This window comes from Garra rufa, chromosome 18 (assembly GCF_049309525.1).
Source record: "Garra rufa chromosome 18, GarRuf1.0, whole genome shotgun sequence".
Classification (NCBI taxonomy): domain Eukaryota; kingdom Metazoa; phylum Chordata; class Actinopteri; order Cypriniformes; family Cyprinidae; genus Garra; species Garra rufa.
Window position 1 is genome coordinate 5,315,435 of NC_133378.1, and position 26,985 is coordinate 5,342,419.

The following is a 26,985-nucleotide window of genomic DNA, read 5'->3' on the forward strand; positions in this document are numbered from 1 at the left end:
GAAAGCCGGGTAATATAAAATTAAAATGGAGTCTACACAACTTCCCTCACTGGTTTGCCAAAGATAACTTTTGCCGACCTGATAAGAGTCATGGAGGAAAACTCCATCACAAAGAGGAACAAATTGGATAAAGGATATAAATAGGGTGACCAGACGTCCCGAAAAATTCGGGACAGTCCCGAAATCTAAGCTGCTGTCCCGAATCCCGAACTAATTATCCCAAAAATTAAACTGGTCCGCAGCGAAATCAAAGTAAAAATGAATTTAATGACTTGTGCAGAGTTCCATAAATACATCCTTGGAAAGACGGGAGTGCTGGCAGCAGTGAAAAGCTCTGCAAAATCTAATTCATCTAGGCTATATGCACAAAGACAATACAACCTTTTTGTCCCCTTTTTGCTTTATAGAGTAGATGAAGAGAGCGCAAGTTGCAGCAGCCGTTAGGACAGTTGAAAGTGCAGGCAGAAGTCACGTGAAGTCAGACCAGTCGAGGGCGAGGCACCGTGTTCAAAAAAAAAAAAATACTTCTATAGCCTACGTATTAGGCTATATCAATTTATATGCATATGTACTTGTTAATAAAAAAAAAAAAAAAAAAAAAAAAGTTCATTAACTTCAGTTTGAAGTATAAAAATGCCTAACATTACTTCTATATTATATAAAATTATGTAGGCTACTTATATTAATAACATGAAATTCATTATCTTTATTATGAATTACACCCCCCCTCCCGAATTTCAACCAATCTCATCTGGTCACCCTAACTGAACCAGATCTTAAGGGAAGGGTGTCTAGAAGACCTTTTGAGAACACAAATTGTGAACCAAAACAGGCCCAATGGTTGATGCACCAAATGACTGAAGGTAGATTTGGAGTCACAATTGATCTTAACATAGCAAAGAAACAAGCAACTTTAGGTAGCTTGGCATGAAACACTGAGACGGTGTAAGGTTCTACATGGTTTATTAAAAGACAACTCAAACAACCACTCTCACTTCTCCACTGGAAACAGTTTGTCCAATAGTGGAGGTCCTCACAGCAACATCTCTTCCTAAAAAGGAGAAGTAGTGAGAAAGGCCACAAAGTCACAAATCAAGTGGAAATAGTTACTGCGTGCACTTACTCTTCCTGCCACAGCTTTGCTCACAGGAGCCAGAAGAGGGATGGCACACCGCTGTACTGCAATGGATGAAGATCTGAAAGAGAGAAGGGTTAAGCCATAGAATCCATTAAAGAGTAATATTAGGGGTTCAGGAAGAGCTGAGAGCATACGGTTTCCTGCAGAGGAGCCAGTGATGCTGGATCAACAAACGTGAACATCTTGACAACGAAGCGCTTGTAGTGGGTTGGGAACTGAAGACCAGACGCTCTAGTCACTGGAACCAGTGCGGTCAGGTAACGGTCATCATAGTAAGGGCATCTGAAGAGGAAAGAGGCAGTTAGAGAGTTCCTCACAGCAGACTAGCTGGATAAAGACTGTCGGCAGACTCACCCATCAATCAGAAGATCCCACTGGGGTAGACTGAGTGGACTGGGGGTTGATGTCGCCCAACAACGTCCCAGCATCAGGACAAGGTTGGGGTCAGTCCTCTCCAGAATGCGCACCTCAACATACACAGGCTCTCGCAGGACTTTCGTGACGGGATAATCAGCAGCACCGTAGTAGGACGTGTAGGCCTCATCCCCTGAGGAAAACTGGGGTTTAACCACAGTCCACTGCAACCTGGACTTTAAGACTGAAGACAAGTCTTACCTTCTGCGCAACCTTTGGTGACACACTGGCCATTGGCCAGTCTAAGCTCCACTCTGAGAGGTCCAGGAGCAGCTACTGGTGGAGGTGCAGGAACACTGTTGACCTCCACAACCAGAGCTTCCACAGCAGTACCAGAGTACCTACACTGGAAGAGAAGCCTGGACAACAAACGGTCAACTTGTAGAGTTTGTCAGAGATGGTACTGAAGATAAAGGGTATGAGTCACCTACTCAAAATGGCTGTCTCTCGTGATGGAACCAAACGGACCAACGCCTACTTCATACGAGGAGGTCATTCTGTTTTCATACACCACATATCCACGGTCCTCCTGCAAATATGAACACTGTTGGCATCCAGCCCATCATAAGCCATGCAGAATAAAGCCAGAAGCATCTCCTCACCATCATGCTCGTGCCACATGCGGTGACAGGGAACTGGTAAATAGCAAAGAAAGGTGTAGAGTCCACAGGAGCGCAAGGTGGTTCACTTCCACCCACTAGACGGACCGAATCCAGACTCAGTCGAGGCAGCGTAACATCTCTAGCCACCACTACCACAAACTGACCATCTCTAATACACTGGACAGTCACTGGAATGACATACAAGAGTAGATTAATGTGGGTAACAAACATTAACCAAGTTTCATCAGATTCAAAACTCTTACCTGCTTTCCCATAGTAACACTGTTGTCCATTAAAGCAGCAGTTGATAGCCTCACACTCAGCACCACTAATACCAAGTTGTCCACATTGGATCTGCTCATAATCAGCTACAGCACATTTGTCAACAGGCTCGGCCTTCACTGGCTGCTGAAGCTGAAACTTCTGAGGAACCTGCTGAGCAGATTGTTGTTGAGCTGACTGTTTAAACCGATGGTCAGACGGCTGGAACATCAGAGCTTGAGGATTCTGAGCTGGAAAACCCATTTGAGGAAGAGCACTGCAAAAAGAACAAGCCAAAACACATAGTGTTTGGAAATAACGTAAATGCCACTTTCCTGCCATTACTAAACAACTGAGCATAGCTTCAGGAGGCCTTGGACTGCTATTTATACTCTGCAAATGAATAGTCGTTATCAACCACACCCCCTTTAATCAAGAACCATTACAGCTGCTCTGACTAATTAACTTTAACTTCACATTTGATTGGATGTTCTTGAACAACAGTGGCTGCATCTTACTTAGTATTTTTGTCTTGATTCTAGTGAAAATTTCTACAAATTCCTAAGTTAAGATGCATTTAAAATGCATCTTGATTTAAAAATATTTTACTTACCCCATTGCCAGATAATTTTAACTGTTTCCAGGGAGAAAAAACTAAATTAAGTGCATTTTGCAAATAACAAGATTAAATATCTTGAATACATCTTACGGGCAAAAACGCTGTTTTTTCATGCAGCTGTGAAGTTTGAGATTTAGGCCTTTGTGTTTTTTCAGAAAACAGCCAAACATCACTGATAAGTGTTTCTTTTATAGCACTTTATCTATTTGTATCAATAGATTTCAATTACAATACATATTTTTAAGGCCAAGAGTTTTTTTCTCCTACACTGAGCCATAAATCTCCACTTCAGCAGCACTTAAACACACCACACTTTACATTTGTATTCTGTCTATATCCTGAAGGTTTTTACAGAGGGATTTGTTCATATTAGCTTGATTTTATACAACATTTTCTCCCCAAAATGGTAAGAAATACATGTTTTTTGTCTGTTCAAAGTTTTTTCCTGAATTATGGAGTGATGAAATGATATACCCCAAATTCCCTCAGTAAAAGCATTTGACACTATGTCAAAAAATTAAACAAGAATTTTGAAACTGACTTCATCCAGTGTTTAGATTTCTGGACTAGAAATGTATGCAAATAAACACATATTTCATATTATCAATGTAATCGATCAACTGGGTCAGTAAGGCGATAACTATTAGTTGTCTTTTTTACCCTATTCACTGGCAGTGTCTCGCCTTAATTTAAGAATTTTTAGAAATTTTGACTAGAAACAAGATAAAAATACTAAGATAAGCCTTTTTTTTCTTTTTTAAAAGATAGCCATCTCAGATGTACATGATTATTGTCAAATGCTCATTAATATTCTTAAGGGATAACTATGAATATGTAGGAGTTCAGAAAGACTGGATTCAATAAAACAAAGAATTTTAAATAAGAGTACTGTTTTTTTTTTTTTTTACGTACTTGAATTTAACATGTCGAGCCGGAGGAGAGCGAACCGGAGCCGCTGCGCACGCACCCGCACCCCGCGATCGATCCCCCGATCGTTATGTCCATCCACTGCACACATGCACGCGCTCCAGAGCACACTGCATTTTACTTCATCACCACTGAACAGCCATGAAGTTACAATAGCGCACGAATGATCCAACTCCTTAAAACAAGCTACAGGTGTCAAGAATCACAGAGGAACTTTTCCTTTTCAGCAATGGGATCAAAGTTACTGGCCTTAGTTCAGTGAATCGGCCCACCCTCTGTGTTCATCCCCTCTAGTGGCCCTCCATATGGGCAATGCTGCATAATTGGGTCAACAGTGTGTGCCTGCATTGGCTGTTTCTCTAATATGACTGACAGGTGCTTTATGATCCATTTGCCTCACTTTTAAACCTCTGAAAAGTGGAGTATTGCCATATTGTGGTGCAAGTTTGGCTCTTAAAACACAATCAGTCTGACAAGATAAAATAAAGCCATTACAGCACAGACTATTAATCCGAACTCAGAATAAATTACACTAGTGAACACCATACACACTTGTGCAGTTTGTAATTTTACCATTAAGCACATTCATTTACATTACTGGACCTGGACCTTAAGTTGTTCAGAGTAATTGTTAGTCTTGAGAATTTTTGGAAGTACTGAACATATAAATTTTTCCACTAAGAGTTTATCCGGGACGTTCTAAAACGCTTAACGTGGCTTAATGTACGTAAAAAACTACCAGGAAACCCCAAATTTCTGTCAAACCTTACTTGGAACAAACACTAACTACTATCAAAAAAACGAGTCCTTATTCCACAGATAAAGTGAATAATATCACGTTAAGCGTTTTCTCCCCCATAGAAGCCCATTGTAAGGAAACTGCTTAACGTGGTTTAACTTACCTTAACAGCGACCAGGGAAAACCAAACTTCTGTTACATTTCACTTATAATAAACACTTTCTGCTCTCAAAAGAACGAGCTCTCATTCAGCATATAAAGTGATCGCCCCCCATAGAAGTCCATTATACAAAAAAAAAGCTTAACGTGGCTTAACATTTTACTTATAATAAACACTTTCTGCTGTCAAAAGAATGAGCTCTTATTCAGCGTATAAAGTGAATAATATCACGCTTTTCTCCCTATAGAACTCCATTAAGGAAAAAGCTTAACATGGTTTGTTATAATGGACTTCTATGGGGGGCGATCAAATTTATATGCTGAATAAGAGCTCGTACTTTTGACAGCAGCAAGTATTTATTATAAGTAAAAATTTAACAGAAGTTTGGTTTTCCCTGGTCGCTGTTGAGATACGTAAACCACGTTAAACTGTTTCCTTATAATGGGCTTATTTGGGGGAAAAAACGCTTAACGTGATATTATTCACTTTATCTGTGGAATAAGGGCTCATTCTTTTGATAGTAGTTAGTGTTTGTTCCAAGTAAGGTTTGACAGAAACTTTAAGCGTTTTAGAACGCCCCGTTTATCCATAACTTTCAAGGTAAGTAACGTAGCTAACGTTAGAGAGCAATCAGGCTAACAAATTACTAGTGTGTCCACTTAGACCGAGGACTAGGGTTATAAGGTTATGTATGGATAGTATAGAGGACATGTACAACTTTATTAAAGCAATATAACAGTCGTGGTCTTGATGTTACAAACAATCTTGCTCGATGTTTTCGCCATCTTTGTTGTTTAACTGGTTACCGACATACTGGGGCGGAAATAGGTTTACACAGCAATTGCGTATTTCCGGTGCAAAATACGGAAGTTGTGAGAAAGGTCTACTGGGAGTACATCGATCTAGTACGAGTTCACGAGTGGGAAGTCACGGGTTTGATTGCTGTTCCAGTGCACTTTCACTGGTAGAAGGTAGGGAAAACACGGGCTACGGGTTGTCTGGAACGCGACATTAGTAACCTGAATCCTGTCACTGTTTAAACTGCCCTGTCAGTTAACATTATCTACATTTAGTTAAATTTGATTTACTACCCAAAAAAGAGGCACTTTTTTTCACGAGAACTCTGCTCGTGCTTGCATTATAATGCATTTAAAAGTTAATGACCAAACCTATCATTATAAAAGTTCATAATGTTGCTGCACATGAAATATAACGCGGATAACATTAAATAAATATTTTTTATTAGGTTACACTTTGATTTATCACTAGTTAAACCCCTTTCTCTACATGTTTGTTAGCCGCATATCCGCCATGTTTGTAGTTTTTCTTAACACTTTTTATGCGTGTTTGTAGTTCTAATCGAATCCTCATTTACCGCGCAATGTGTTGTGGGCAATATTAGCCGTTAGAGTGCGCACTGATCCGCACTTCGAATTCTGAAGTTAAGTAGTAGACCATCCGGTAAACTTTGGAATACTTTTTTTAAACATACTACGATTTAGGACATACTAATTCTATTTTTGAATACTACTTAGGACGGATAGTATGCAAATTTGGGAGGCTAAATCGCTATCTTGTTCCGTCCAAAGTGACTTGAAAGCACCTAATGTCTTAATACTTGTCAGTCCGAGGTGGACTTGAACGCAGGTGTATTGAGGCAAGTTGGAGCTAAACTCTGCAGGACACCAGCCCTTCAGGATGAGTTTGACTCTAGTAAGTCTGCGTGGCTACACATATGTTCCCGTCCTCACCGTCATAGCACTAAAATACTAATAAAACTTCATTTTAGAAAAATACTTTGCATTACAAATCTTTATATTATTTGGCTTTCTATTAATGCAATAGAATGAATCACAGTGGTCTGCAGTCTCCCATTGGCTTAGTACGTTATTGTCAGTTTAGTGTTAAGTAATTTACACAAAACAAAAGATAACATCTAACGTATGGTTTTTAATGTCCAAAAACATTATTTTTGTCTTACATTTAATGAAGCTCAGTACTGACTCTTTTTTTTTTTTTGTGAATTGCAATGTCGCGAAGGATACATCAGCTTCAGCTAAATGAAGGACGCCAAACGCAAACACAAAACACCTTCCAAGGATCTTTCCAATTAAGACGGCCTTTAGCGACATTTGATGACATGGGATCCGAGATATGTAGAAGCACCCCATATCTCATATGAATTCATTTGTGCCAATGAGAACAACTCAATTCATTTGTAGCCTGGTTAACTGATTCACATATTGATCAATAATACAAAATACACAAGTATGTGATTATAATTAATAATTCACATGGGTAGTTGAAAAAATATTTTGGGTGAGCTGTTTAACCCTATGCTCGGTTCGGGGGTCTCTGAGACCCCAGTTATAAAACATAATTAAATTAAATTTTGTGACATGCATTCATTTTCTGTCTGGTGTTAAGGTTACAGTTGAGTCAAAACTATTCTACTGAATCCCAAGGAAGTGTATGCTCACAAAAATACTTTTATTTGGATCTAAAAGACAAAGAAAACAAGATCCAAATACTCTGGGAAGACACACACACACACACACACACACACACACACACACACATGCACACACACACGCACGCACACACACACATTTACTTAGCTGTCGAAATGGTAACATTGGATTTCTTTTCAGCTAGACGTCTATTGTTTTATATACAGATAATTATACATGGGTCAAAGACTTTAAAATGTCCACTTCAAAAGAAATGTACAAAAGTGATTTTATGTCCGTAGAAAGTACATTAAATGTAAGTAAAGTGTCTACTTTTAATGTTTAAAAAAAGTTTTTGGAGAATAAAATGTCAAAATTTGAAATAATGTTACATTGTCATTCAGTGTAACACCATTTTTATGTAAAAATTCAAACAACATGCTTATTCTGACTTGTGCATAATAAAATATATAAAAGGATAAGGGAGCATATTAGGCTCAATCCCAATTCTACCCCTTACCCCTACACTTAGCCCTACCCCTCCGTTTGGTGCGTTCACGTGAAGGGGTGTCTCATTTCTCTTTTGGTTGGAGGGGTAGGGGTAAGGGGAAGGGCCAGATAGCCCTCCAAACGAAGATTTTTCAGGACCTCACTTCAAACGAAGGGCTAAGAGAAATTTCCAACATGGCTGCTCACTCGAGCAAGCAGACTCGTAAATATAAGTAATTTTTGCCTTTAATAAGGATTTTCATGACAATGTTTCATTGTATATTACCTTCAAGCTTGTGTTTGTGTTTATGGTGTTGTTTTGTAAATAAACGTTTGCAAAAAAATCGCTAAAGTTTGCTAGCAGATAGCACTGATTGCACGATATTACAAAATATATTTTTATGTCATATACACTTGACTGCATGTTAGAAACATGAAAGACCGGTGGCACGGCAATTTACAACGGTGGTGTAGTGGAGGGTGTACGCAGGTATACGGTGTATACACACTTCCACTTTTTAAATCCCCTCTGATGCGCTTTATTCAGTGTCCTGCATTCGCCAAAATCATGGCAGTCCACCTCATCCAGTCATGTGAATAAATGTAAATATTCGCTCAAAACACCCAATAAAGGCAGTGATGATGCAGTCAGGACCGTGGAGCCCGCTCACCGCACCAGTAATTTAAATCAGTACATAATAATAAAAATGATACCTTACAAATAAAAAGGAAGCTGATTTTTACGATCAGAATTTCTTAAACCAGTGAACCCCTGTAAACATTTTAGTCCAAGGATCCAGAAAACGAATGCGTTCAAATAGAAAGTTCAAAACGAAATTCACAAATGAAGCATATATACTTCTCCAGGCACCACTACACTGATTAGCAATTTGCCGCGCATGTGATAATGCGTTGTTTGTTTTGCTTACGGCCACATGTGAATGAACGGTGCGTACACCGTACATTTGTACTTTTTGCAACATGACAACATTTTGACATCTTGGAATGAGTGATAAACATCTGCGCATGTCCTCTGACGTAACATTAGGAACTAGCGACAACCTATGATGACGTATCACAGTGTTGTAGTGGTGTCCCATTTCTTAGGGGAAATATTTTAGCCCTTCCCCTTTACACTTTGTTTCAAGGGACAAGGGGAAGGGGTGAGGGGTAGGCGATAGGGGTGTGAACCGACAGTGGTCTTACGGTTCGGTTCGATTACGATTATCATGTCATCGATTCGGTTCAATACAATATCTCGATGCATCACGATGCATTGACGATGCACTACATACTAATTTTTCAATTTTACTTCAAATATATACAATTGTGCTAATAAATACAAACAGTTAGATATATGAGCTGAAACTTTAATCTTACCTTCTCAAAGAAAAACACTTCTTGAATGTATCAAACAAAACTAAAGACTGGGCACAGAAGACAACAGCAACATTTAGAACAAATACACAAAAGTAAATACCTGGGCTTTGGTTTTGTTGTAGAGTTCCTAATCTTTTCTGAAAAGTGTCAGCGTGAGGGAAGCTTATATCACGGCTCCATTATATTTAACAGTGGCGAAATATATCTTTTGCTATAAAAGCTGCCGCTATAGTCATTTTAAACGTGAAAAACTAAACCGAGTACGATTTTAACCGAGATTCTACCGCTCAGATCTTATTTAATTGAAACGAGGGAACGAATAAAGTCCAGCACGAGCCCAGCCTGAGACTCTCAGACCCGAGCCCTATCTTTGTCCGACAGAACAGAGTTTGTGTTGCAGCCATTAACAGAGTTCAGTTTGGATTCTAATGGCAAAGTGGCTAGATTTCGTTTTGTTCCCTTTTTAAGTTAATTTAGAAATATGTTTGGAACATTTTCTGTTTGATAAATTCAAGCTTTTGATTTTTAAAGTAATGACCTAACGACCAAGCTGTCAGCGGCAATGAGTTGAGCACGTTTGATCAATTTAGCCTTCTCAAACCAACATGACTTGCATTAAATAAAATCCATAGACATAAAACACTTGATGCATTTCAGAATATTAATTTAAACATTTAACCTAGATAAATGTGCGCGGTTAGACGCATATCCAATCGTTTGCGCGGAGAGTGAAAGCGAAAGCGGGCTTTGCAGCTGCACATTGAAGCGCCAGAGCAATCACTTTCATTTTTTTCTTAATAACAATGGAAACCTAAAATACACCATTTTTGTTGATAAAGGTAAGAATAATACATCATTCAAAACTGCAAAAGGTCTACTACTGTTATTAAGTGCACTCACAATATCAACAAAACATTATATTTGTGTAAAACAGCTAAAGAAAACGGTGCTGAGCCAGATAGACGCGCTCAGTTCGTCTTTTCAACCAAATAAATGATGTTTGTTAGTTCGTTAAATGCACCGCTGTGGAAAGAAAGTGGCGATAATCCTTTCAGTTAAAATCTGAAGACTTATTTTATTCATGTGGAGTACTCCCCTCGTTAGCCCAACCCCCCTTCCCAGAAAATCATACAAGCCCCGCGGGTCGCGTGTTCTGGCACTGGGACTGAGTAACCGGTTATGGTCTATTACTGAACCGATACCGAATCGTCCTTGTCTGCATCGCGATGCATCGTAAAAACGATTAATTTTGACACCCCTAGTAGGCGAAGGGGTAGAAAATAGAATTGGGATTGGGCCTTAATATCTTGTGGCCATAATATCATGTTCCCACGAGTTTATATGTCGTGGCCACGACAAACTTAAGTGAACCGAAGGTGTCCCCTCCCGGTCACCGTACATAGACCTATAACAACTGCAAACTCTTAGAATATAGGTGCTTTTCATCCTTTTAACCACCAGATGTCCACAAAGGTTTGAGTAATGAACTCAACTGCCATTCATTATGTAAGGATGAGTGAATGAATGAGCCACATGAGACGCAATAGAGTCGACAACAGTTGATTCCTTTACCAGAGTCAACCCCTACAGGCTTTTCAGAGTAAAGGAATCAACTCTTTTGGAGTCGACTCCCAATCACTTGTCATTATATAGTGTGATGATACCAGAAGGATATTAGAAAGAGAAATTGTCGTTATCATTTGGGGTCCTCTACAGAGAACTTAGAATAAAATATGAATAAAATATCATTTTTCAAAAATGCTAATTTTCAAATTTTTTTCTAATGATCTAAACAATGTAATGGTATGAAAAAATACTAAATTCACAAATCTTTTTTTTTTTCTGGGTCTCAGGAGGTTAAAAAGTGATAAATGTTATACAACTATCCACCTTATTTTACCCATGAGAGTGGCTTCTGGTCTCATCTGTGTCCAGCTATTTTTAGCTGTTCAAAACAGCTTGTTTTGCTGCTTGATATTGCAAACTGCTGCGTCTTTCAATATTATTTTAATGTATTATCTTAATTATGAACACAATGGTTTGTAGTGCAAACAGTTTTACCATTTTTCTGCACTTCGTTATACTTCTCGCTATTTCTAATGACATCTTATGAACCGAAAGTCTAACACATTACCAGAAAACAGCGTACTTCCACATTAAAAAATAAGGTTGATAGCCCTAATTATAAATTTGTTTTTGTAGTTAATATTTTATCAAAACAGATTTCTCAGAGCAATGCATGCATGCTATTGTTTGTTTAGATTTTTTTCCCCCAGTGGCAACCAATTTGGTATTAATCACCACTGTTATCAATGAAAATACAAATAAAATTTAAAAACAAACAAAATACAAATAGACCACAAAACAAAATAAGGGTCAATTTTTTTAAATTGATATTCATACTTCATCTAAAGCTAAATAAATAAGGATAGGATAATATTTGGCTGAGATACAACTATTTGAAAATCTAGAATCTGAGGGTGCCAAAAAATTAAAAAATTGAGAAAATCACCTTGTCCAAATGAATTTCTTAGCAATGCATATTACTAAATAAAAATATGTTTTGATATATTTATGGTAGGAAATTTACAAAATATCTTTTACTTAATGTCCTAATGATTTTTGGCATAAGAAATCGATCATTTTGACCTATACAATGCATTTTTGGCTATTGCTACAAATATACCCATGCTACTTATGACTGGTTTTGTAGTCTAGGATCACAAATGCTTTCCAAATGAAACAACTGTGTTTACTTAAGCCATATTTATTCAGATGCTCTCTTGCCAAAATGTATCTGTCTGCTTTTATGGAAATCTACTGTAATAGTGAGTCACAATTTGAGTCAGACAGCACAGAGTCAAAATATCATGCATGAGTAAGATGTGACATTGGCAACTGCATTAACTGAAAAATGGGTGGCACGAAGTTGTCCAGGGTTTCCCCACCTTTGTTGCCAGTTAGACCACTATGATTTAAATTACTGTGACAAGTAGACTAACTAGCCTTCCAAGAAATATAATGAATAACACATCTTGTATAAGATGAAAGTAAAAAGTTGTCTATCTGCAGCTCACAAGCACCATGCAGTTCCACCATGAACCTCTAGGGGTCACGAACGCATCGTGAATAGATTCGGTTTATTTTGAAACAGGAACACGTGTACAACATGTCTCAATCATCAGAAAGACAATGTGAATACTTATATTTACTTAGAATATTACAGCTTGTTAATATCATTTCAGAAATATTTTTGTTTTGATGGTGTAGAGTAATAATGGTGACATCTGACAGGAAGGATTAACTGAACCATGCTAACCAGCCAAACCAAGCTTGGCTTTAGCTTCCTGTGTGTTTTGTAGACTACTTAGCATAAAAGAAGACATGAAGATGTGAAGTTTTAAGTAAACACTTTATTTTTGGTAGCAAAAACAGCACCTCAGAAAACAGGATACAATGGGCAACTTCTTATTTGCCAGAGTACAATGAAATGACAGTCTCTACTAAATAGGCAAACCACATGGATCTACCACTAACATGCTAGTAATTTAGCACAAATGCAAACATATCCCTTCATAGTTAATGTAGAAATCATTTTCTTAGCATGTTGAGCAAATTAGCCAAATGACTAGCTTATGTTAGTGGCACATCGAGGATAGTCCAGCCTACACACGTGGCCATGTTGTGCAAGGTAAGATCTGAAGACAGTATTGTTGTGCAGTGGCCTGAGGGCGTGAGTTTTTAGTGATGTGGTTTAAGGCACGACAAGAGCAGTGAGAGCATTTGGTCCTTCTGGAATTCTTTGGTCAGAGTGAATGGTTTATTGCTTTACAACCTGGTTTATGACTGCATTCCGGTTGAGTGCCTTGGGCTGGCTGCAGTCATAACGGTTGAGAGGGAAGGTCAGGAATGTATAAGAGGCATGAAGTTTAGAGGGCAGAATTGGGAAAGGGGGCTCGCTCAATCTTGGACGACCTCAGAGGACTCAGACACAACTCTGCCGTCCTTGGTCTCAATCATCTTGATCACAACGCTCTTCTTGGTCTGAGTGACGGTGTCACCGTAGCCGCTGCCAGAGCTGTAGCCACCTCCAGAGCTGTAGCCGGCACCAGAGCTGTAGCCACCGCCAGAGCCGTAGCCGGCACCAGAGCTGTAGCCACCGCCAGAGCCGTAGCCGCTGGAATAACTAGAGTAGTTGCTGTAGCCACTGCCTGCATTTTCCATGGGGAAACCACCATAGCTCGCTATCAGGACAGAAAGGTAAAGAACTTAGATCTTCTGCATTTCATATAGTTAGAAGAAGTGTCATGTGAAGAAGGAAGAGTCCAACTTACTGCTCTGTTTTGAGATATTGATGGACTTGATTCCAGTTGCCAGTCTGTTGAAAAAGAGAACAAGAAGTAATGAGACTCCTGCACAGAACTTCATCTCAAAAGGTCTAGGTCTCACAGCAAGCATGTGTTTCATTGACTCACCTGTCTTCCTCTCCTTCCAGGAGCTTCCTGTATGTGGCGATTTCAATGTCCAAGGCGAGTTTGACATTCATCAGGTCCTGATATTCTCTAATCTGGCGGGCCATGTCCTGCTTGGCTCTCTGCAGGGCATCTTCAAGGTCCTTAATGCGGGCCTTGGCGTCTCTGACGGCCAGCTCTCCACGTTCCTCTGCTTCTGCGATCTGGTTCTCCAGATTGGCACGCTATTGAAATGAGAAACACTTGTGCTTAGTATCACTCCTAATGTCTGTAACCTTACAAAACTTAATATTTGAAACTTAATATTCAAATATTATAATTGTTTTGTTTGTGCAGTTACATACCTGTCCTTTCACGGCATCGATCTCAGACTGCAGTCTTTGGATCATACGGTTAAGATCAGCGATCTCTGTCTTTGTTGATCTTAGGTCATCACCATATTTGGTTGCAGATGTCTGCATCTCCTCGAACTGTGAAACAGAACATACGTTGTCTAAGATTTAATATCTTATGTACCTCAATAAGTTGTTTTGAACAATGTTACAATTTGGATGATATTTAGAAGATAACACACCTTGGACTTGTACCACATCTCAGCCTCCGCCCTGCTACGGTTAGCAATGTCTTCATACTGAGCGCGGACCTCAGCGACAATGGAGTCCATGTCGAGATTCCTGCTGTTGTCCATCTCCACAACGACTGAGGTGTCTTTGATCTGAGACTGGAGCTCACGGATCTCCTACAAGTTCGCAACAAGAGAGAACAATGTTATCAAAATGCATTTTGTCGTAAGTAAGTGAACAAATTTTTTTTTTGGTGGGAATCTCTAGCTATAATTTACCTCCTCGAAGATCTGCCTGAGGAAGTTGATCTCATCAGTGAGGCTTTCCAGTTTGGCCTCCAGCTCAACCTTATTCATGTAGGCCTCATCAACATCCTACAAAAAGCAATCATAATTTAGTCATCATTTAAGATTAAAGTAAGCGTTTATGAGTAATTACATTGTTATAGACAATCTACGAACCTTCTTGATGAGCACAAACTCGTTCTCACACTCTGTGCGTTTGTTGATTTCATCTTCATACCTGAGGAGAAGTGAAGAAAATTACATTTGAGTTTTTGTTTTAAGTACACTAGGGGGCAGCAGTGCTCCATCTTTGTAATAAGAAACGCTTATCAGGTTTTTCTGGATTCACTTCGGTGTCTCCCATGTGTCTTAACATTAATCGGCCCATCAGATTTGTCTAGAGATCTATGAAAGGTGCTGTGAGGATGTTTGTTCAATAGCTGTAATCTATCTCATGCCTACGCCCATTTTAATTAGGAAACAGACATGTTTTTTCAGTGGGATGTTATGTATAAATGCGTATAATGTGATTCAAATCTCAAAAATGTTAGACAATGGGAAGGGAGTGACTAGAGCAGCCATGCAGTTTCTGTATCAGTTACATAATTCATGTTGGATAATGAAGTGGATTTACTCCCATCAGGCCTTTAAAACATGTTTTTCCTCAGTTTGAATTTATAGAGCCTGGGAACACTTAAGTGCACCACAAAAGCCTCCTTTGACAATACTTGGCCTCTGTCCATCCCCCAGGCGGAAAGTCCAGCCAAATTAAAATGAGGCTTTTGTGAAAGCCATTGTACGTACTTGTTTTTGAAGTCCTCGACAAGGCCTTGCATGTTGTGCAGGTCAGCCTCCAGCTTCATTTTGTCATTGCCAAGGCTGTCGAGCTGTCTGCGCAGGTTGGTGATGTAGGCCTCGAACATGGCGTCGATGTTGGAACGTGTGGCTGTCTGGTTCTGGAGGAGGCCCCATTTTGTCTCCAGCATCTTGTTTTGCTGCTCCAGGAAACGTACCTACATTGGCAAGACGAGAATAGAGGTTTTGTCTCAATCAAGGCACAAATGAAAACCATACTTGGCAGTAAGCGCAGCTTCAGAGAGAAACGCCCCCAGACCGATGCTGCACAGTCATTTTGGAATCACGGTTCTGCGCCAGCTCACAGAAGTGAGACCATATGCCAACATATTGCTTGTGGTTCAGTGGTCTTCACAATGAAAGTACTGTTTTCCTTAAATAATGAGAGATGCACATGTTTTCTACTTCTTTTCTGAAAATGGGACTATCTACAAAGGGGTGGCAGGAAGAAACTATATCTGCTGGAGTCTCTTGAAAGAGTGTGTAAATGGTGGGCGGTGAGCAAATAATTCAGTGATAAGGCTTTAACAGCTCAAGGTGAACATTGCACACACAATTAGGTTACTGAGCTACTTGACTAATCAGTTACTAATCAGCTTTCTCATTCAAAACATTGTTTTAATCAAATAATGTCATGCAAAGCATACTATAGTTAAGAGGAATGGCACAGAGGCTTAAAAGTTTGTCTGAATATTTCCTCCTCTTCTTGGCTTGAACGCTGTTATGTAACCCATCCAGTGCTATCCAGAACATGACCCCAGTTCTTCAAATTAAATATTAACTATCTAGGTATGTGACTGTCTTTTCTTCTACTATAGACCACTTTTGGTTGGAAATGCAATGATTATAGTTTGTAATAGGTTTCATGTCCTGCAGGACCTTTTTTGGGTGTGGACTCTCCACAAGGGCTTCAGAAGAGCCTCAGGGCATCCCATTCAAATGAAAAGCCATCACGCTCTGACCATGTACACACCCTTTTCTCTACTTTCCATAAGTGTGGTTTCTTTCTCTTTGATGAGAATTTATCTGATCCCACATATCTTTTATATGCCACTCTAGAGATGTTCTAAGCAGAAACTTTAGACAAAACACACTTTGATTGAAAAAACGGCAAAGAAAGAAACTTTCAACCCACCTTATCAATGAAAGAAGCGAAACGGTTGTTGAGGGTCTTGATTTGCTCTTTCTCCTGGGTGCGGACAATTTGGATGTTGGGGTCGATCTCCAGGTTCAGAGGTGCCAGGAGGCTCTTGTTGACGGTGACTGCTTGAATGGGTGCTATGCCACCGCCACCCATGCCCATGCCCATGCCCATTGATGTGCCAAGACCGTAGGCTGATGAGCTGCTGATGAAGCCACCACCTCCCATTCCAGATCCCATGCCACGGTTGGCACCTCCATAGGAGCTGCGCACACTGTAGCTCTGTCGGGTGGCACTGGGGCCGGAGTAGGACATACTGCTGAAACTGCGTGGGACAGATCCAGAGGAAGAGGACTTCACGGTGTAGGTGGTTTTCTTGCCGAAAGACATCCTTGCTGATGTGTTTTCTGTCTTGTGCTGGTAGAGAATGACCTGGAGCAAGGGGGAGCGAGAGCAGCAGATATGAGCCTTGTCTGCTGTGCTGGAGAAACTCGAGCAGATAGAGAACAGCAGACTCTGCCTCCTACTATATGTGCTGCCGAGTGGGAGGAGCCAAAAGCAGGCTCTCATTGGCCGGTGCTTAGGTGTAGAAAGTGGGTGTGGTTGAAATTCAACACTCGTATCCCTACATTCCTTCAACAAGAAAGTCTAACCAGAACATAGATGTTTTTGTAATTCAAAATGACTTGAACTTATAATTAAGTTTATAATTAAGGGAATTATAATGGTTTAAGCAATAAAATTGCTTCTACATTTTCAATGTTCCTTTGGAACCTAATTCTGGTTAAAATATATTAGTTGTTCTGTGAAAAAAATAAGGATTAATTTAATAAAAACCCAAAAACACAGTGTGGACATGTTAATAATATTAAACAGTAGTAATGAAGTACTCTAATGCAGCACCAGAATCTACAAGCCAATGAGTCACATTGAAATAGCTTGCAACTATGGATTTGCCTATACAAATAAGACATCTGGAAGGCTTTAAATTTCAGTTTAACCCTGTGACAGCTGACATGCTTTATCTCGTAGCACTGGAAGTTGCACAAAGTGTAGCATGTGACATCCAGCTGTGCTGAAGCATTACATCCAGCACCCAAGACAACTGTGATCTTGAAGTACCTTCATAAAGTTAAACTAAACATGGTGAAAATTAAGAATGTTACATACTGTAATACTTCACAAATCATAACTTGACAGACAGGACTATAGGCAAACCTAGTTGAAACTGTCCCACACCAACAGTTTCTCAGTTTAACGCAGGCAATACTCAACAGGTTTTAAAATTTATCCCCCAAGGTCCTGAAGGCCTCTGGATTCCAGAGAGCTCCTAAAGCTAATCAGGTTTATGGTCTTCCTGGGTTTATGGTTAAATACCCAGAGGCCTGTATTTTAAAAAATGGCTTAAAGATGATGAAGACTCTTTATTAGGCTTGAGTTTTGAGACTATGAGTTTTGAGGAAGCCATAAAGATAAGGTTGGGCCTTCGCCAGTTTTAATTATGTGACTTTTTTCTCTCACATCTTCGGTAAAACTTTACTCAGACTATAGACATTCTACTAACAGTAAGTAACTTTGCAACTGCATGTCAACTAGCAGTCATTAGAGTATTAGTAGACTGTCTGCTTAATGTCTTTATTTGGATGGGTCCACAACATACAACATACTGACTATAAGTAACTTTGCAAGTATATGTTGACTTCTACTAACCCTAAACCTAACCTAACAGTCTATCTGTTAATAGACATGTATTTGAAAATGAATGAGAATTAGTTGACATGTAGTTGCAAAGTTATGTATAGTTAGTAAAATGTCTAAAGTGGACTATCAAAATAAAATGTAATCCTTTTTTCTCTCATGTTTTCTTTTGATTTTAATTTTAGCTATTGAATATTCAAGATGTTTCAGGTGACCACACCAATGCATTGGAATTCTTGTTAATTCTTTAGGCATTACAGTATCTGCTCAAACAAAGCTAGATCTGCCATGACCTGTTCCTCCAGCACAGTCCTTTCCATTGACCACTCTAATTTCATCACCAGGTGTTTCAATGGTTGGGTCATCAGGCGTGGCAAGTGTTGCATTTAAAAGGCCTCATTATTCAAATCAATAATGTTAATTAAGTCAGAGTACAACTCAAGCTTCTGAGCAGCTTCTGCTAAAATGACCTAATGTGGTGCACGTGACATGCTTTCTCTCTGAGTGATACATTTTGGTGCCTCAAACAATGACTGTTGACTTTTCATCACTGTATCATGTAGAAACTGATTTAATCACTGATCTTAAGATCCTCTCTGCTTTCATCTCCTAAACTGGTTTTCAGTCACGGAGTTGTTATATCTTTAGGCACTAGTCTTTCCTAAGTTTACAGAATCCCGGCTATTGTTTTTGAGAGGAACCAGGGAAAACCTGACCAGGCTCACTTTTTCCATGCAGATATAATATGGCTTTATTTTTCAGACATGCCCTTCACTATCCAAACTGCCTGAAAACAGCAATCTTATTGTGACTTTACAAAGGGAACAAAACAATATACACTGTAGATACATAAATAAATAAAGTCTATTATCTCTTATACTACGGGCCATTGAATTCTCGAATCTGATTGGCTGACAAACATTCAAGTTTATTTTATTTAGTAAAGTTAAGTTGAATTATATATTTTAGTATACTTGATGTAGTATGTATACAAATATCAGTGTAGTAGTAGTATACTTGTAAGTGTACTATTTCAATACTCCTTGGGACTAAATTGGCCCACTTTTTAGTATATAAAAGTATACTTTAACATATACTTTAAGTATAACAGTAGTAACCTTTGAGTACACAACTAGTTTACATCGGTGTTTTTAGCTTGTACTGCAACTACACTAAAAGTGAACTTATAGGTATACTGACGGTTTTCTAATTAAATACTTGTAGCATTTTTAGTACACTCTGAAGTATAGTCTCAGTAAACTAATAGTTCAGTACTGCATGCATACTTGTAAGTTTTATTTAAGTGAACTTTACATCATACTTTAAGTATACTACTAAGACCCTATTTATATTAATTTGTATAATTTGTTATATGGATATCTGAACAAAACATCAAAAGAAAGAACAGGGTATCTGCTTGTAACCAAAAACATTTTATTCTTTTTTTAAACACTTGAATGTGGGTAAGTTTCATAAATAAAAAATAAAGAAATAAACAGCATTTTTAACAAAAAGCTGAAAAAAAGACTATGAATGGGATTCCGAATGATATAATCAAAACGTCGATCACGAGTCGATCAACACCCCAAAGCTTGACAGTCATTATTACCTCTTCATTGGACGACATTTTGATGCTGTTTTATGTCTGACGATTGTGTTATATTATATGTGGAAGCATCTGCTGTTTCAGTTTCTTCTTCACTTGTGTTTGTTCTCATGTGTTTTACACACAAGTATAGCTCAAATATATTTAGACTTTTTCTAAGAATAAGTCAAATATACCTAAATGTCATTTTAAGTATATTTCAGAGAGGTACATAAAGCCCATTTCTGAGAAGTACATAAAAAGTAGACTAAAAGTATTAGTATTCTATTTTAGTTTAAAAGAAGTATACTAATAGCACACTCGAATAAACTATTTTTTTGTAAGGCTCTCTCTCTCTTTTTCCGTCTGTCTGACTGTCGAAAAACTTAATTGGTCACTGTATTAGTCTGCTATCAATGGCTCAAGCGTTGTTACTAGGTCTAAAATGGCGTTTTGGAATTAGAAATGGAGGTGTTGGATGAGCTGCATAAGAAAAATAATCCTACTCACAATAGCGTTTTAATGACAAAAACCAGACAAATGTCTTGAAATATATCATCTGATTGATGTCTTGAGGTGTGGTAAACACACTGAATACTTAGAAAATAATGCACACCCAAGGTGGAGATGCGGCCACAACGCGAAGCAGAGCAATTATTCCTCACATAAATATTGAAACAATAAAATGTATTAATTTTATTACATAAAAAATAACTAAATTTGTCAGTGGGGTAGGAAAAAGTCTTATTTAGTTAGTAAGCTAAACAAGTCTTAATATTCTACAGCAAGTGTATCCGTTTTTAAATGCGTGCATCTGATATTTTACAGAAAACATGACAAAATACTAAGAACATAATACGTAATATGAACACAAATCGAATTTCTAGGTTGTTTGTAGCTATTTGTACCAGCTTTTCAAAATGGCCTATTGAAGTTTCTTAAAGGTTGTATCAGCGATTTCTAGCCTGAAACATAAAGTGTCAAATTCAGCTGACCTTTCATCACGATCCGCTCGCTGCCTGCCCCATAAATTGTCTGTGAAAAAAACGCGTCTCTCTGGTCAGCCTAGGGTCCGAGATATGCCAAAAAAACAATCGGCACTACCAACCTTTCCACAGATAAACAAACAGTGTTCCAACCAATCAGCGTCAGGGGTTTGGTGTTGTGGACTTTCGCTCCGCCTCCCTCACGTCCCAGCACCAGTACGAAAGTCCACAACACCAAACCCCTGACGCTGATTGGTTGGAACACTGTTTGTTTATCTGTGGAATAGTTGATAGCGCCGATTGTTTTTTTGGCATATCTCGGACCCTAGACTGACCAGAGAGACGCGGTTTTTTCACAGACAATTTATGGGGCAGGCAGCGAGCGGATCGTGAAGAAAGGTCAGCTGAAATTGACACTTTATGTTTTAGGCTAGAAATCGCTGGTACAACCTTTAAGGAGAGCCCTGCAGGAAGCATTCATGCCACTGAAACTAAGATATTTTTGAAGACAGTGTGCCTATGACTCACACTCTCTACCCAGAAAGTGAAAATGCGCCTCAGAATTACAACAGTGTCGCTCTGTAATGCACAATGCAGCACATCTTTTGATTTGTACCCCGCTGAACTGCGAACACAAAGTGGACCGTAACTAGTAGTTAGAAGTGGAATGTTTTCTAACATTCTCTGAATGTAAGAACAGGTGTGTCTGTTGTGTTCTGAACTCTCCCAGGACATTTAGCTGTCCTTCCCTGTATCTTATCTCATAATCAGCAAGAAAACAACAAACAAGCGCAAAGATTGCTTAATTATAAGATTCCTCTTTTTGCGCAAGTATGGTGACTGACAAAGTCACTTTTTGTGACATTTAATGTCACATTGTGAACATGCCAATCCTTCCTCTAAAGCTCTGTATGTGTTTGTAAACATATGTTTCTCACATTCTTTTTGCAGAGCTAAGAATTAAGTTATGAATCATGTTGAATAACCTAATATTCCTGCTGTACTTGACTCAGTATACAATTGGCAATTGTCCGTGACTGAAACTTGGCAATCTAATTGAATCACTCTAATTTGAGCTTTGATCATATCTGATCTCATCAAGTGACTGATACTGTTAGAATCAGCTGAGCTGTGAATGAAGATGGCCTTTTGATGGCCACTTCACACCCCAGCAGAGAACAATGAATAGTGTGAACTTTGCGTTCTGCCAAACAATGATATTTCATGCTTTCAAGGTTCAGATTTCAATATTGCTTGATGCTTTTAGTTTTGCTTCACCGCTGAATGATTTCATCCACTCAGCATATACTGTGTTTGATTATCTTTGTGAAATCGGAGACACCCCACTACACCCAAAACACATAGGCACATACAGCTAACTTACTGAGCACACCCTCAAGGTGCGTCACACTTTATTTCATGCTAAATTACTGACCCTGTTTCGAATGCGGGCGACAGGATATGATATCACGCTCTATGGCTTCTGTGTTGATAATTAGAATGCAGGAAACAGGAAATGATGTCACACTCTATAGCTTCTGTTTTAAAAATATTTAGCAGAACAAGTGTTTGATAATGCAACATTTATAAAAAGAAATGTTTTTTGAGCAGCAAATCAGGATATTAGAATGATTTCTGGAAGATCCATGTGAGGCCTGTTTTTAAAAAATTAAAAAAACATAATTGTGACTTTTTGTCTCACAATTCTGATTTTTTTTAGGATTGCTTGATAAAAACTTGCCATTCTTACTTTTTTCTCAGATTTGTGAGATATGAAGTCACAATTTTGAGTCAGATTTGTGAGCTATAAACTACAAGTTTGTATCTTGCAATTTTTTTAAATCTTGCAATTCTGCGAGTTATAAAGTCTAATTTTGAGCACTGAGCGTTTATATTACAATTCTGACTTTCTAACTCGCAATTGTGAGTTAATATCACACAATTCTGAGAAAAAAGTCAGAATGCAAATTTATATCTCACATTTCTGAATTTGTAACTCACAATTACGAGTTTATATCACACAATTCTGACTTTATAACTTACAATTGTTAGTTTATATCACAATTCTAAGAAAAAAGACTTTATGTCTCAGAATTGTGACTTTGTATCTCAATTCTAACTTCATAACTCGCAATTGCAAGTTTATATCACACAATTCTGACTTTATAAGACAATTCTGAGAAAAAAAGTCAGGATTGTGACTTTATGTCTCAGTTCTGACTTCATAATTCGCAATTGCAAGTTTATATCTCACAATTCTGACTTTATAACTCGCAATTGTGAGTTTATATCACACAATTCTGACTTTATAACTCGCAATTGTGAGTTTATATCACACAATTCTGACTTTATAACTCGCAATTGTGAGTTTATATCACACAATTCTGACTTTATAACACAATTCTGAGAAAAAAAGTCAGGATTGTGACTTTATGTATCAGTTCTGACTATAACTCACAATTGCAAGTTTATATCACACAAATCTGACTTTATAACTCACAATTCTAAGAAAAAAAGTCGGGATTGCGACTTTATGTGTCAGTTTTGACTATAACTCACAATTGTTAGTTTATATCACAATTCTAAGAAAAACAGTCAGAATTGCGACTTTATGTCTCAGTTCTGACTTTATAACTCGCAATTGTGAGTTCATATCTCACAATTCTGACTTTATAACTCACAATTGCAAGTTTATATCTTACAATTCTGAGAAAAAAAGTCAGGATTGCGACTTTATGTCTCAGTTCTGACTTTATAACTCGCAATTCAAGTTTATATCACACAATTCTGACTTAATACATCAGAAGTGTGAGTTCATATCTTACAATTCTGGCACTTGCAAATTAATGTCACACAATTCTGAGAAAAAAGCCAGAACTGCGAGTTTATATCTCACAATTTAGAGAAAAATGTTATTGTGACTTTATGTCTTAGTTCTGACTATAACTCACAATTGCAAGTTTATATCACACAACTTCATGACTTCATATCTCAGAATTACGAGTTCATATCTCACAATTCTGACTTTATTACTTACAATTACAAGTTCATATCTCACAATTCTGACTTTATTACTTACAATTACAAGTTCATATCTCACAATTCTGACTTTATAACTCACAATTATGAGTTTTTATCACAATTCTGAGAAAAAAAAGTTATTCAATGGCAGAAACAGACTTCCATACTGTAGACCGGGGTAATGATGCTGACATTTCAGCTTTCCATCACAGAAATAAAATATACATTATAAAATATGTTTACATAGAAAAGAGTTATTTTAAATTGTAATAATAGTTTACAATATTGCTGTTTTACTGTAGTCATGATCAAATATGTGCAGTCTTGGTAAACATAAAAGACTTTCAAAAATGTAACCAAGCCTACATTTTTAACAGTACTGTAAATCTACAGATGTACTGTATACATCAGAATGCAACAATGTTTAACCAAAGATATGCTTATAGGCCTCAAAATAAATTCACCACTTGTGATGTTTACTTGCCCATCAAACATTTTAACTGGTCCCACCACAAATCAAACAATTTTTATTTTTAACAATGCATTTAATCTCAGTATCAAATTTGAAATACTGATATTTTTAATTAAAAGTTTCCTTTTTCTTTTTCTTTCTCTTTTTTCTTTTCCCTTCGTTTTTTTGTTAATTGAAGGTTTTAATAACAAAATATGATTTTTTAAAAATATGGCATGTGATGCAAACATTATTGCTTGGTTTGTAGATTTCAACGCATTCAAACTGATACATTTGCATAGCGTTAGCCCACTAAATAACATTATCTTGATGATAAACCAGCAATTTACTAATATACCAATACACACACACACACACAAAAAAAAAAAAACATGAAGAATGAACTTCTAAAGCATTTATTAATCTTAGTTAATGTTAATTTCAGTATTTACTAATGCATTATTAAAATCGCAAGTTGTGTTTAACATTAGTCAATGCACTTTGAACTAACATGAGCAAACAATGAACGACTGTATTTTTATAGTGTTAGTTATATATGTTATATATGTTAGTTAACACATTAACTAATGTTAACAAATGAAACCTTATTATAAAGAAAGCCAAATATGTAAGTGTCAGGTATAAGAAAAAAGATTAAAAGATAAACAAATAGTAAAATTGCAGAAAAGAAAGAAAGGCTGGCCTGAAACACTCTCACTGTGGCCCTTGGCCAGCAAGCCACTCATTTGCATGCGTATGAATGGAAATAAATGGACACAAAGTCACGTGTGGCCACACGTTCACTCGTTGTCATGAAATTTTTGTAAATCAAAACTCAGTAAGACATTGAATTTACGTAAGTGATATCCCAAATGGTTTAAGGCATTTTAAAAATGTCAAAAACTTGGATCTGGGATATTTTCAGACAACCTCCAATCTCAGTGAGTCTAAACAAAAGCAGCACAGACATCTGCAGCATTTGTTCAAAAGCTGCAATCTGATAGTAGGAAGATTCCTCAGAGGTGAAATATTCAGTGGTTTTCAGTGGTTGAGCTCTTTTTTTCATACCACATGTCTGCTCAGTACTTCCCCAATGGCCACCTGACCAGAGGCCACGCCTCTAGTTGTTATAGCAACAGGGTTACCACAGAACACAAACTACTACTGACACAGATTCACGTGTTTCCTGGCCTCTGCTACACTGCAATTGAAAGTTTGATACGTTACTATGGTGACTTTTGAAGAGACAGCATATGATTACTAGTAAGCTTATCATCAAGCAAAACATGTGGGAAACGAGCAGTTGTTTATTGTAAGTTTATTATGAGAATGAGCATACTAAAAACATACAAGACAAGACTTGTCACATAAATATTTATAAAAGACAATCATCATAAAACATCTTACCTTGGAAAAGAAAGTGGAAGTTACTTGGAAGTTCATTCACATTTTTTTTTTTCTTGTTTTGTTTGTAAAACTACACATGCATATTTTCATAGGCATGCGTGCTGATGAAAAATGTTTCACGTTATTGCTGAGGGCAAAGTTACTTCAAACGCTCAACTCAACAATAAATCTGTCAGCTTGAATATACTCTGGTATGTCAGATATGGCAGGAAGTTGTGAATGTAAAACAAACTGCTAAACAAAATATGGATTGTAAAAACAAGTTTATTTCAGTGTGCAAACTTGTACTTGTAGTTAATGTTTTTTTTTGTTTGTTTTGCTTTGGTTTTAAGGATTAGTTCACTTCCAGAATTAAAATTTCCTGATGATTTACTCACCCCCATGTGATCCAAGATGTTCATGTCTTTCGTTCTTCAGTCGCAAAGAAATTAAGGTTTTTGAGGAAAACATTGAGGATTTTTCTCCATATAGTGGACTTCTATGGGGATCAATGTGTCGAAGGTCCAAATTGCATTTTCAATGCAGCTTCAAACAACTCTACACAATCCCAGCCAAGGAATAAGGGTCTTATCTAGCGAAACAATCAGTCATTTTCTATCAAAAATAAAAATGTATATACTTTTTAACCACAAATGGTCATCTTGCACTAGCTCTGCGATACGTGTCTACGTTTTCACGCATTATGTAATCACGTTGGAGTGGTTAAAAAGTATAAACATTTTTTTTTTTTTTTTTTTTTAGAAAATGCCAGATCATTTCACTAAATAAGGCCCTTTTTCCTCAACTGGGAATGTTTAAAACCCTGTGAAGCTGCATTGAAACTGCAATTTGGACCTTTTGGACACGTTGGTCCCCACTGAGTCAAAGTCAACTTTATTGTCAATTCTGCCACATGTACAGGACATACAGAGAATTGAAATTGCGTTACTCTCAGACCCATGGTGCATACAAGTAACATTAAATACAAACAGAAACATTAAATACAAACAGTAACATTAGATACAAAGAATAAATACAAATAAACATAATATATAAAATGAAGAACACAATATACAAGTAAGGGCACATGGTAGAGAGTGCAAACCATGTAAACATGTAAACAATATAGTGCAAAGTCCACTATATGGAGAAAAATTATGAAATGTTTTCCTCCAAAACCTTAACTTCTTTGCGACTGAAGAAAGAAAGACATGAACATCTTGGATGACACGGGAGTGAGTAAATTATCAGGAAATTTTGATTCTGGAAGTAATCGTATACAGTAATTACACAGTTCTCTAAAATGGCTGATTCTGATCGCAAGTGTCTCAGAGCTGGCAAATGCTATGAAAAGTATGATGCAA

At 37.7% G+C, this 26,985-nt stretch overlaps 2 protein-coding genes across 2 annotated transcripts; both read right to left on the minus strand.

Annotated features, from left to right (window-relative positions):
- Positions 1-977: 977 nt before the first annotated feature.
- On the minus strand, positions 978-2,679 carry LOC141291472 (zona pellucida sperm-binding protein 4-like). The gene is made up of 8 exons (XM_073823633.1): positions 2,418-2,679; positions 2,155-2,342; positions 1,984-2,081; positions 1,754-1,911; positions 1,493-1,685; positions 1,273-1,420; positions 1,124-1,196; positions 978-1,051 (listed from the first exon to the last, which is right to left on the minus strand). The coding sequence occupies exons 1-8, from the start codon at positions 2,677-2,679 to the stop codon at positions 978-980; spliced, it is 1,194 nt and encodes a 397-aa protein (XP_073679734.1).
- A 9,893-nt stretch (positions 2,680-12,572) lies between these two features.
- Positions 12,573-17,079, minus strand: LOC141291424 (intermediate filament protein ON3). The gene is made up of 9 exons (XM_073823592.1): positions 16,489-17,079; positions 15,303-15,511; positions 14,676-14,736; positions 14,493-14,588; positions 14,226-14,390; positions 13,996-14,121; positions 13,655-13,875; positions 13,514-13,557; positions 12,573-13,423 (listed from the first exon to the last, which is right to left on the minus strand). Exons 1-9 carry the CDS (start codon positions 17,062-17,064, stop codon positions 13,140-13,142), a joined length of 1,782 nt encoding a protein of 593 aa, XP_073679693.1. The 5' UTR covers positions 17,065-17,079; the 3' UTR covers positions 12,573-13,139.
- Between the last annotated feature and the right edge of the window lie 9,906 nt (positions 17,080-26,985).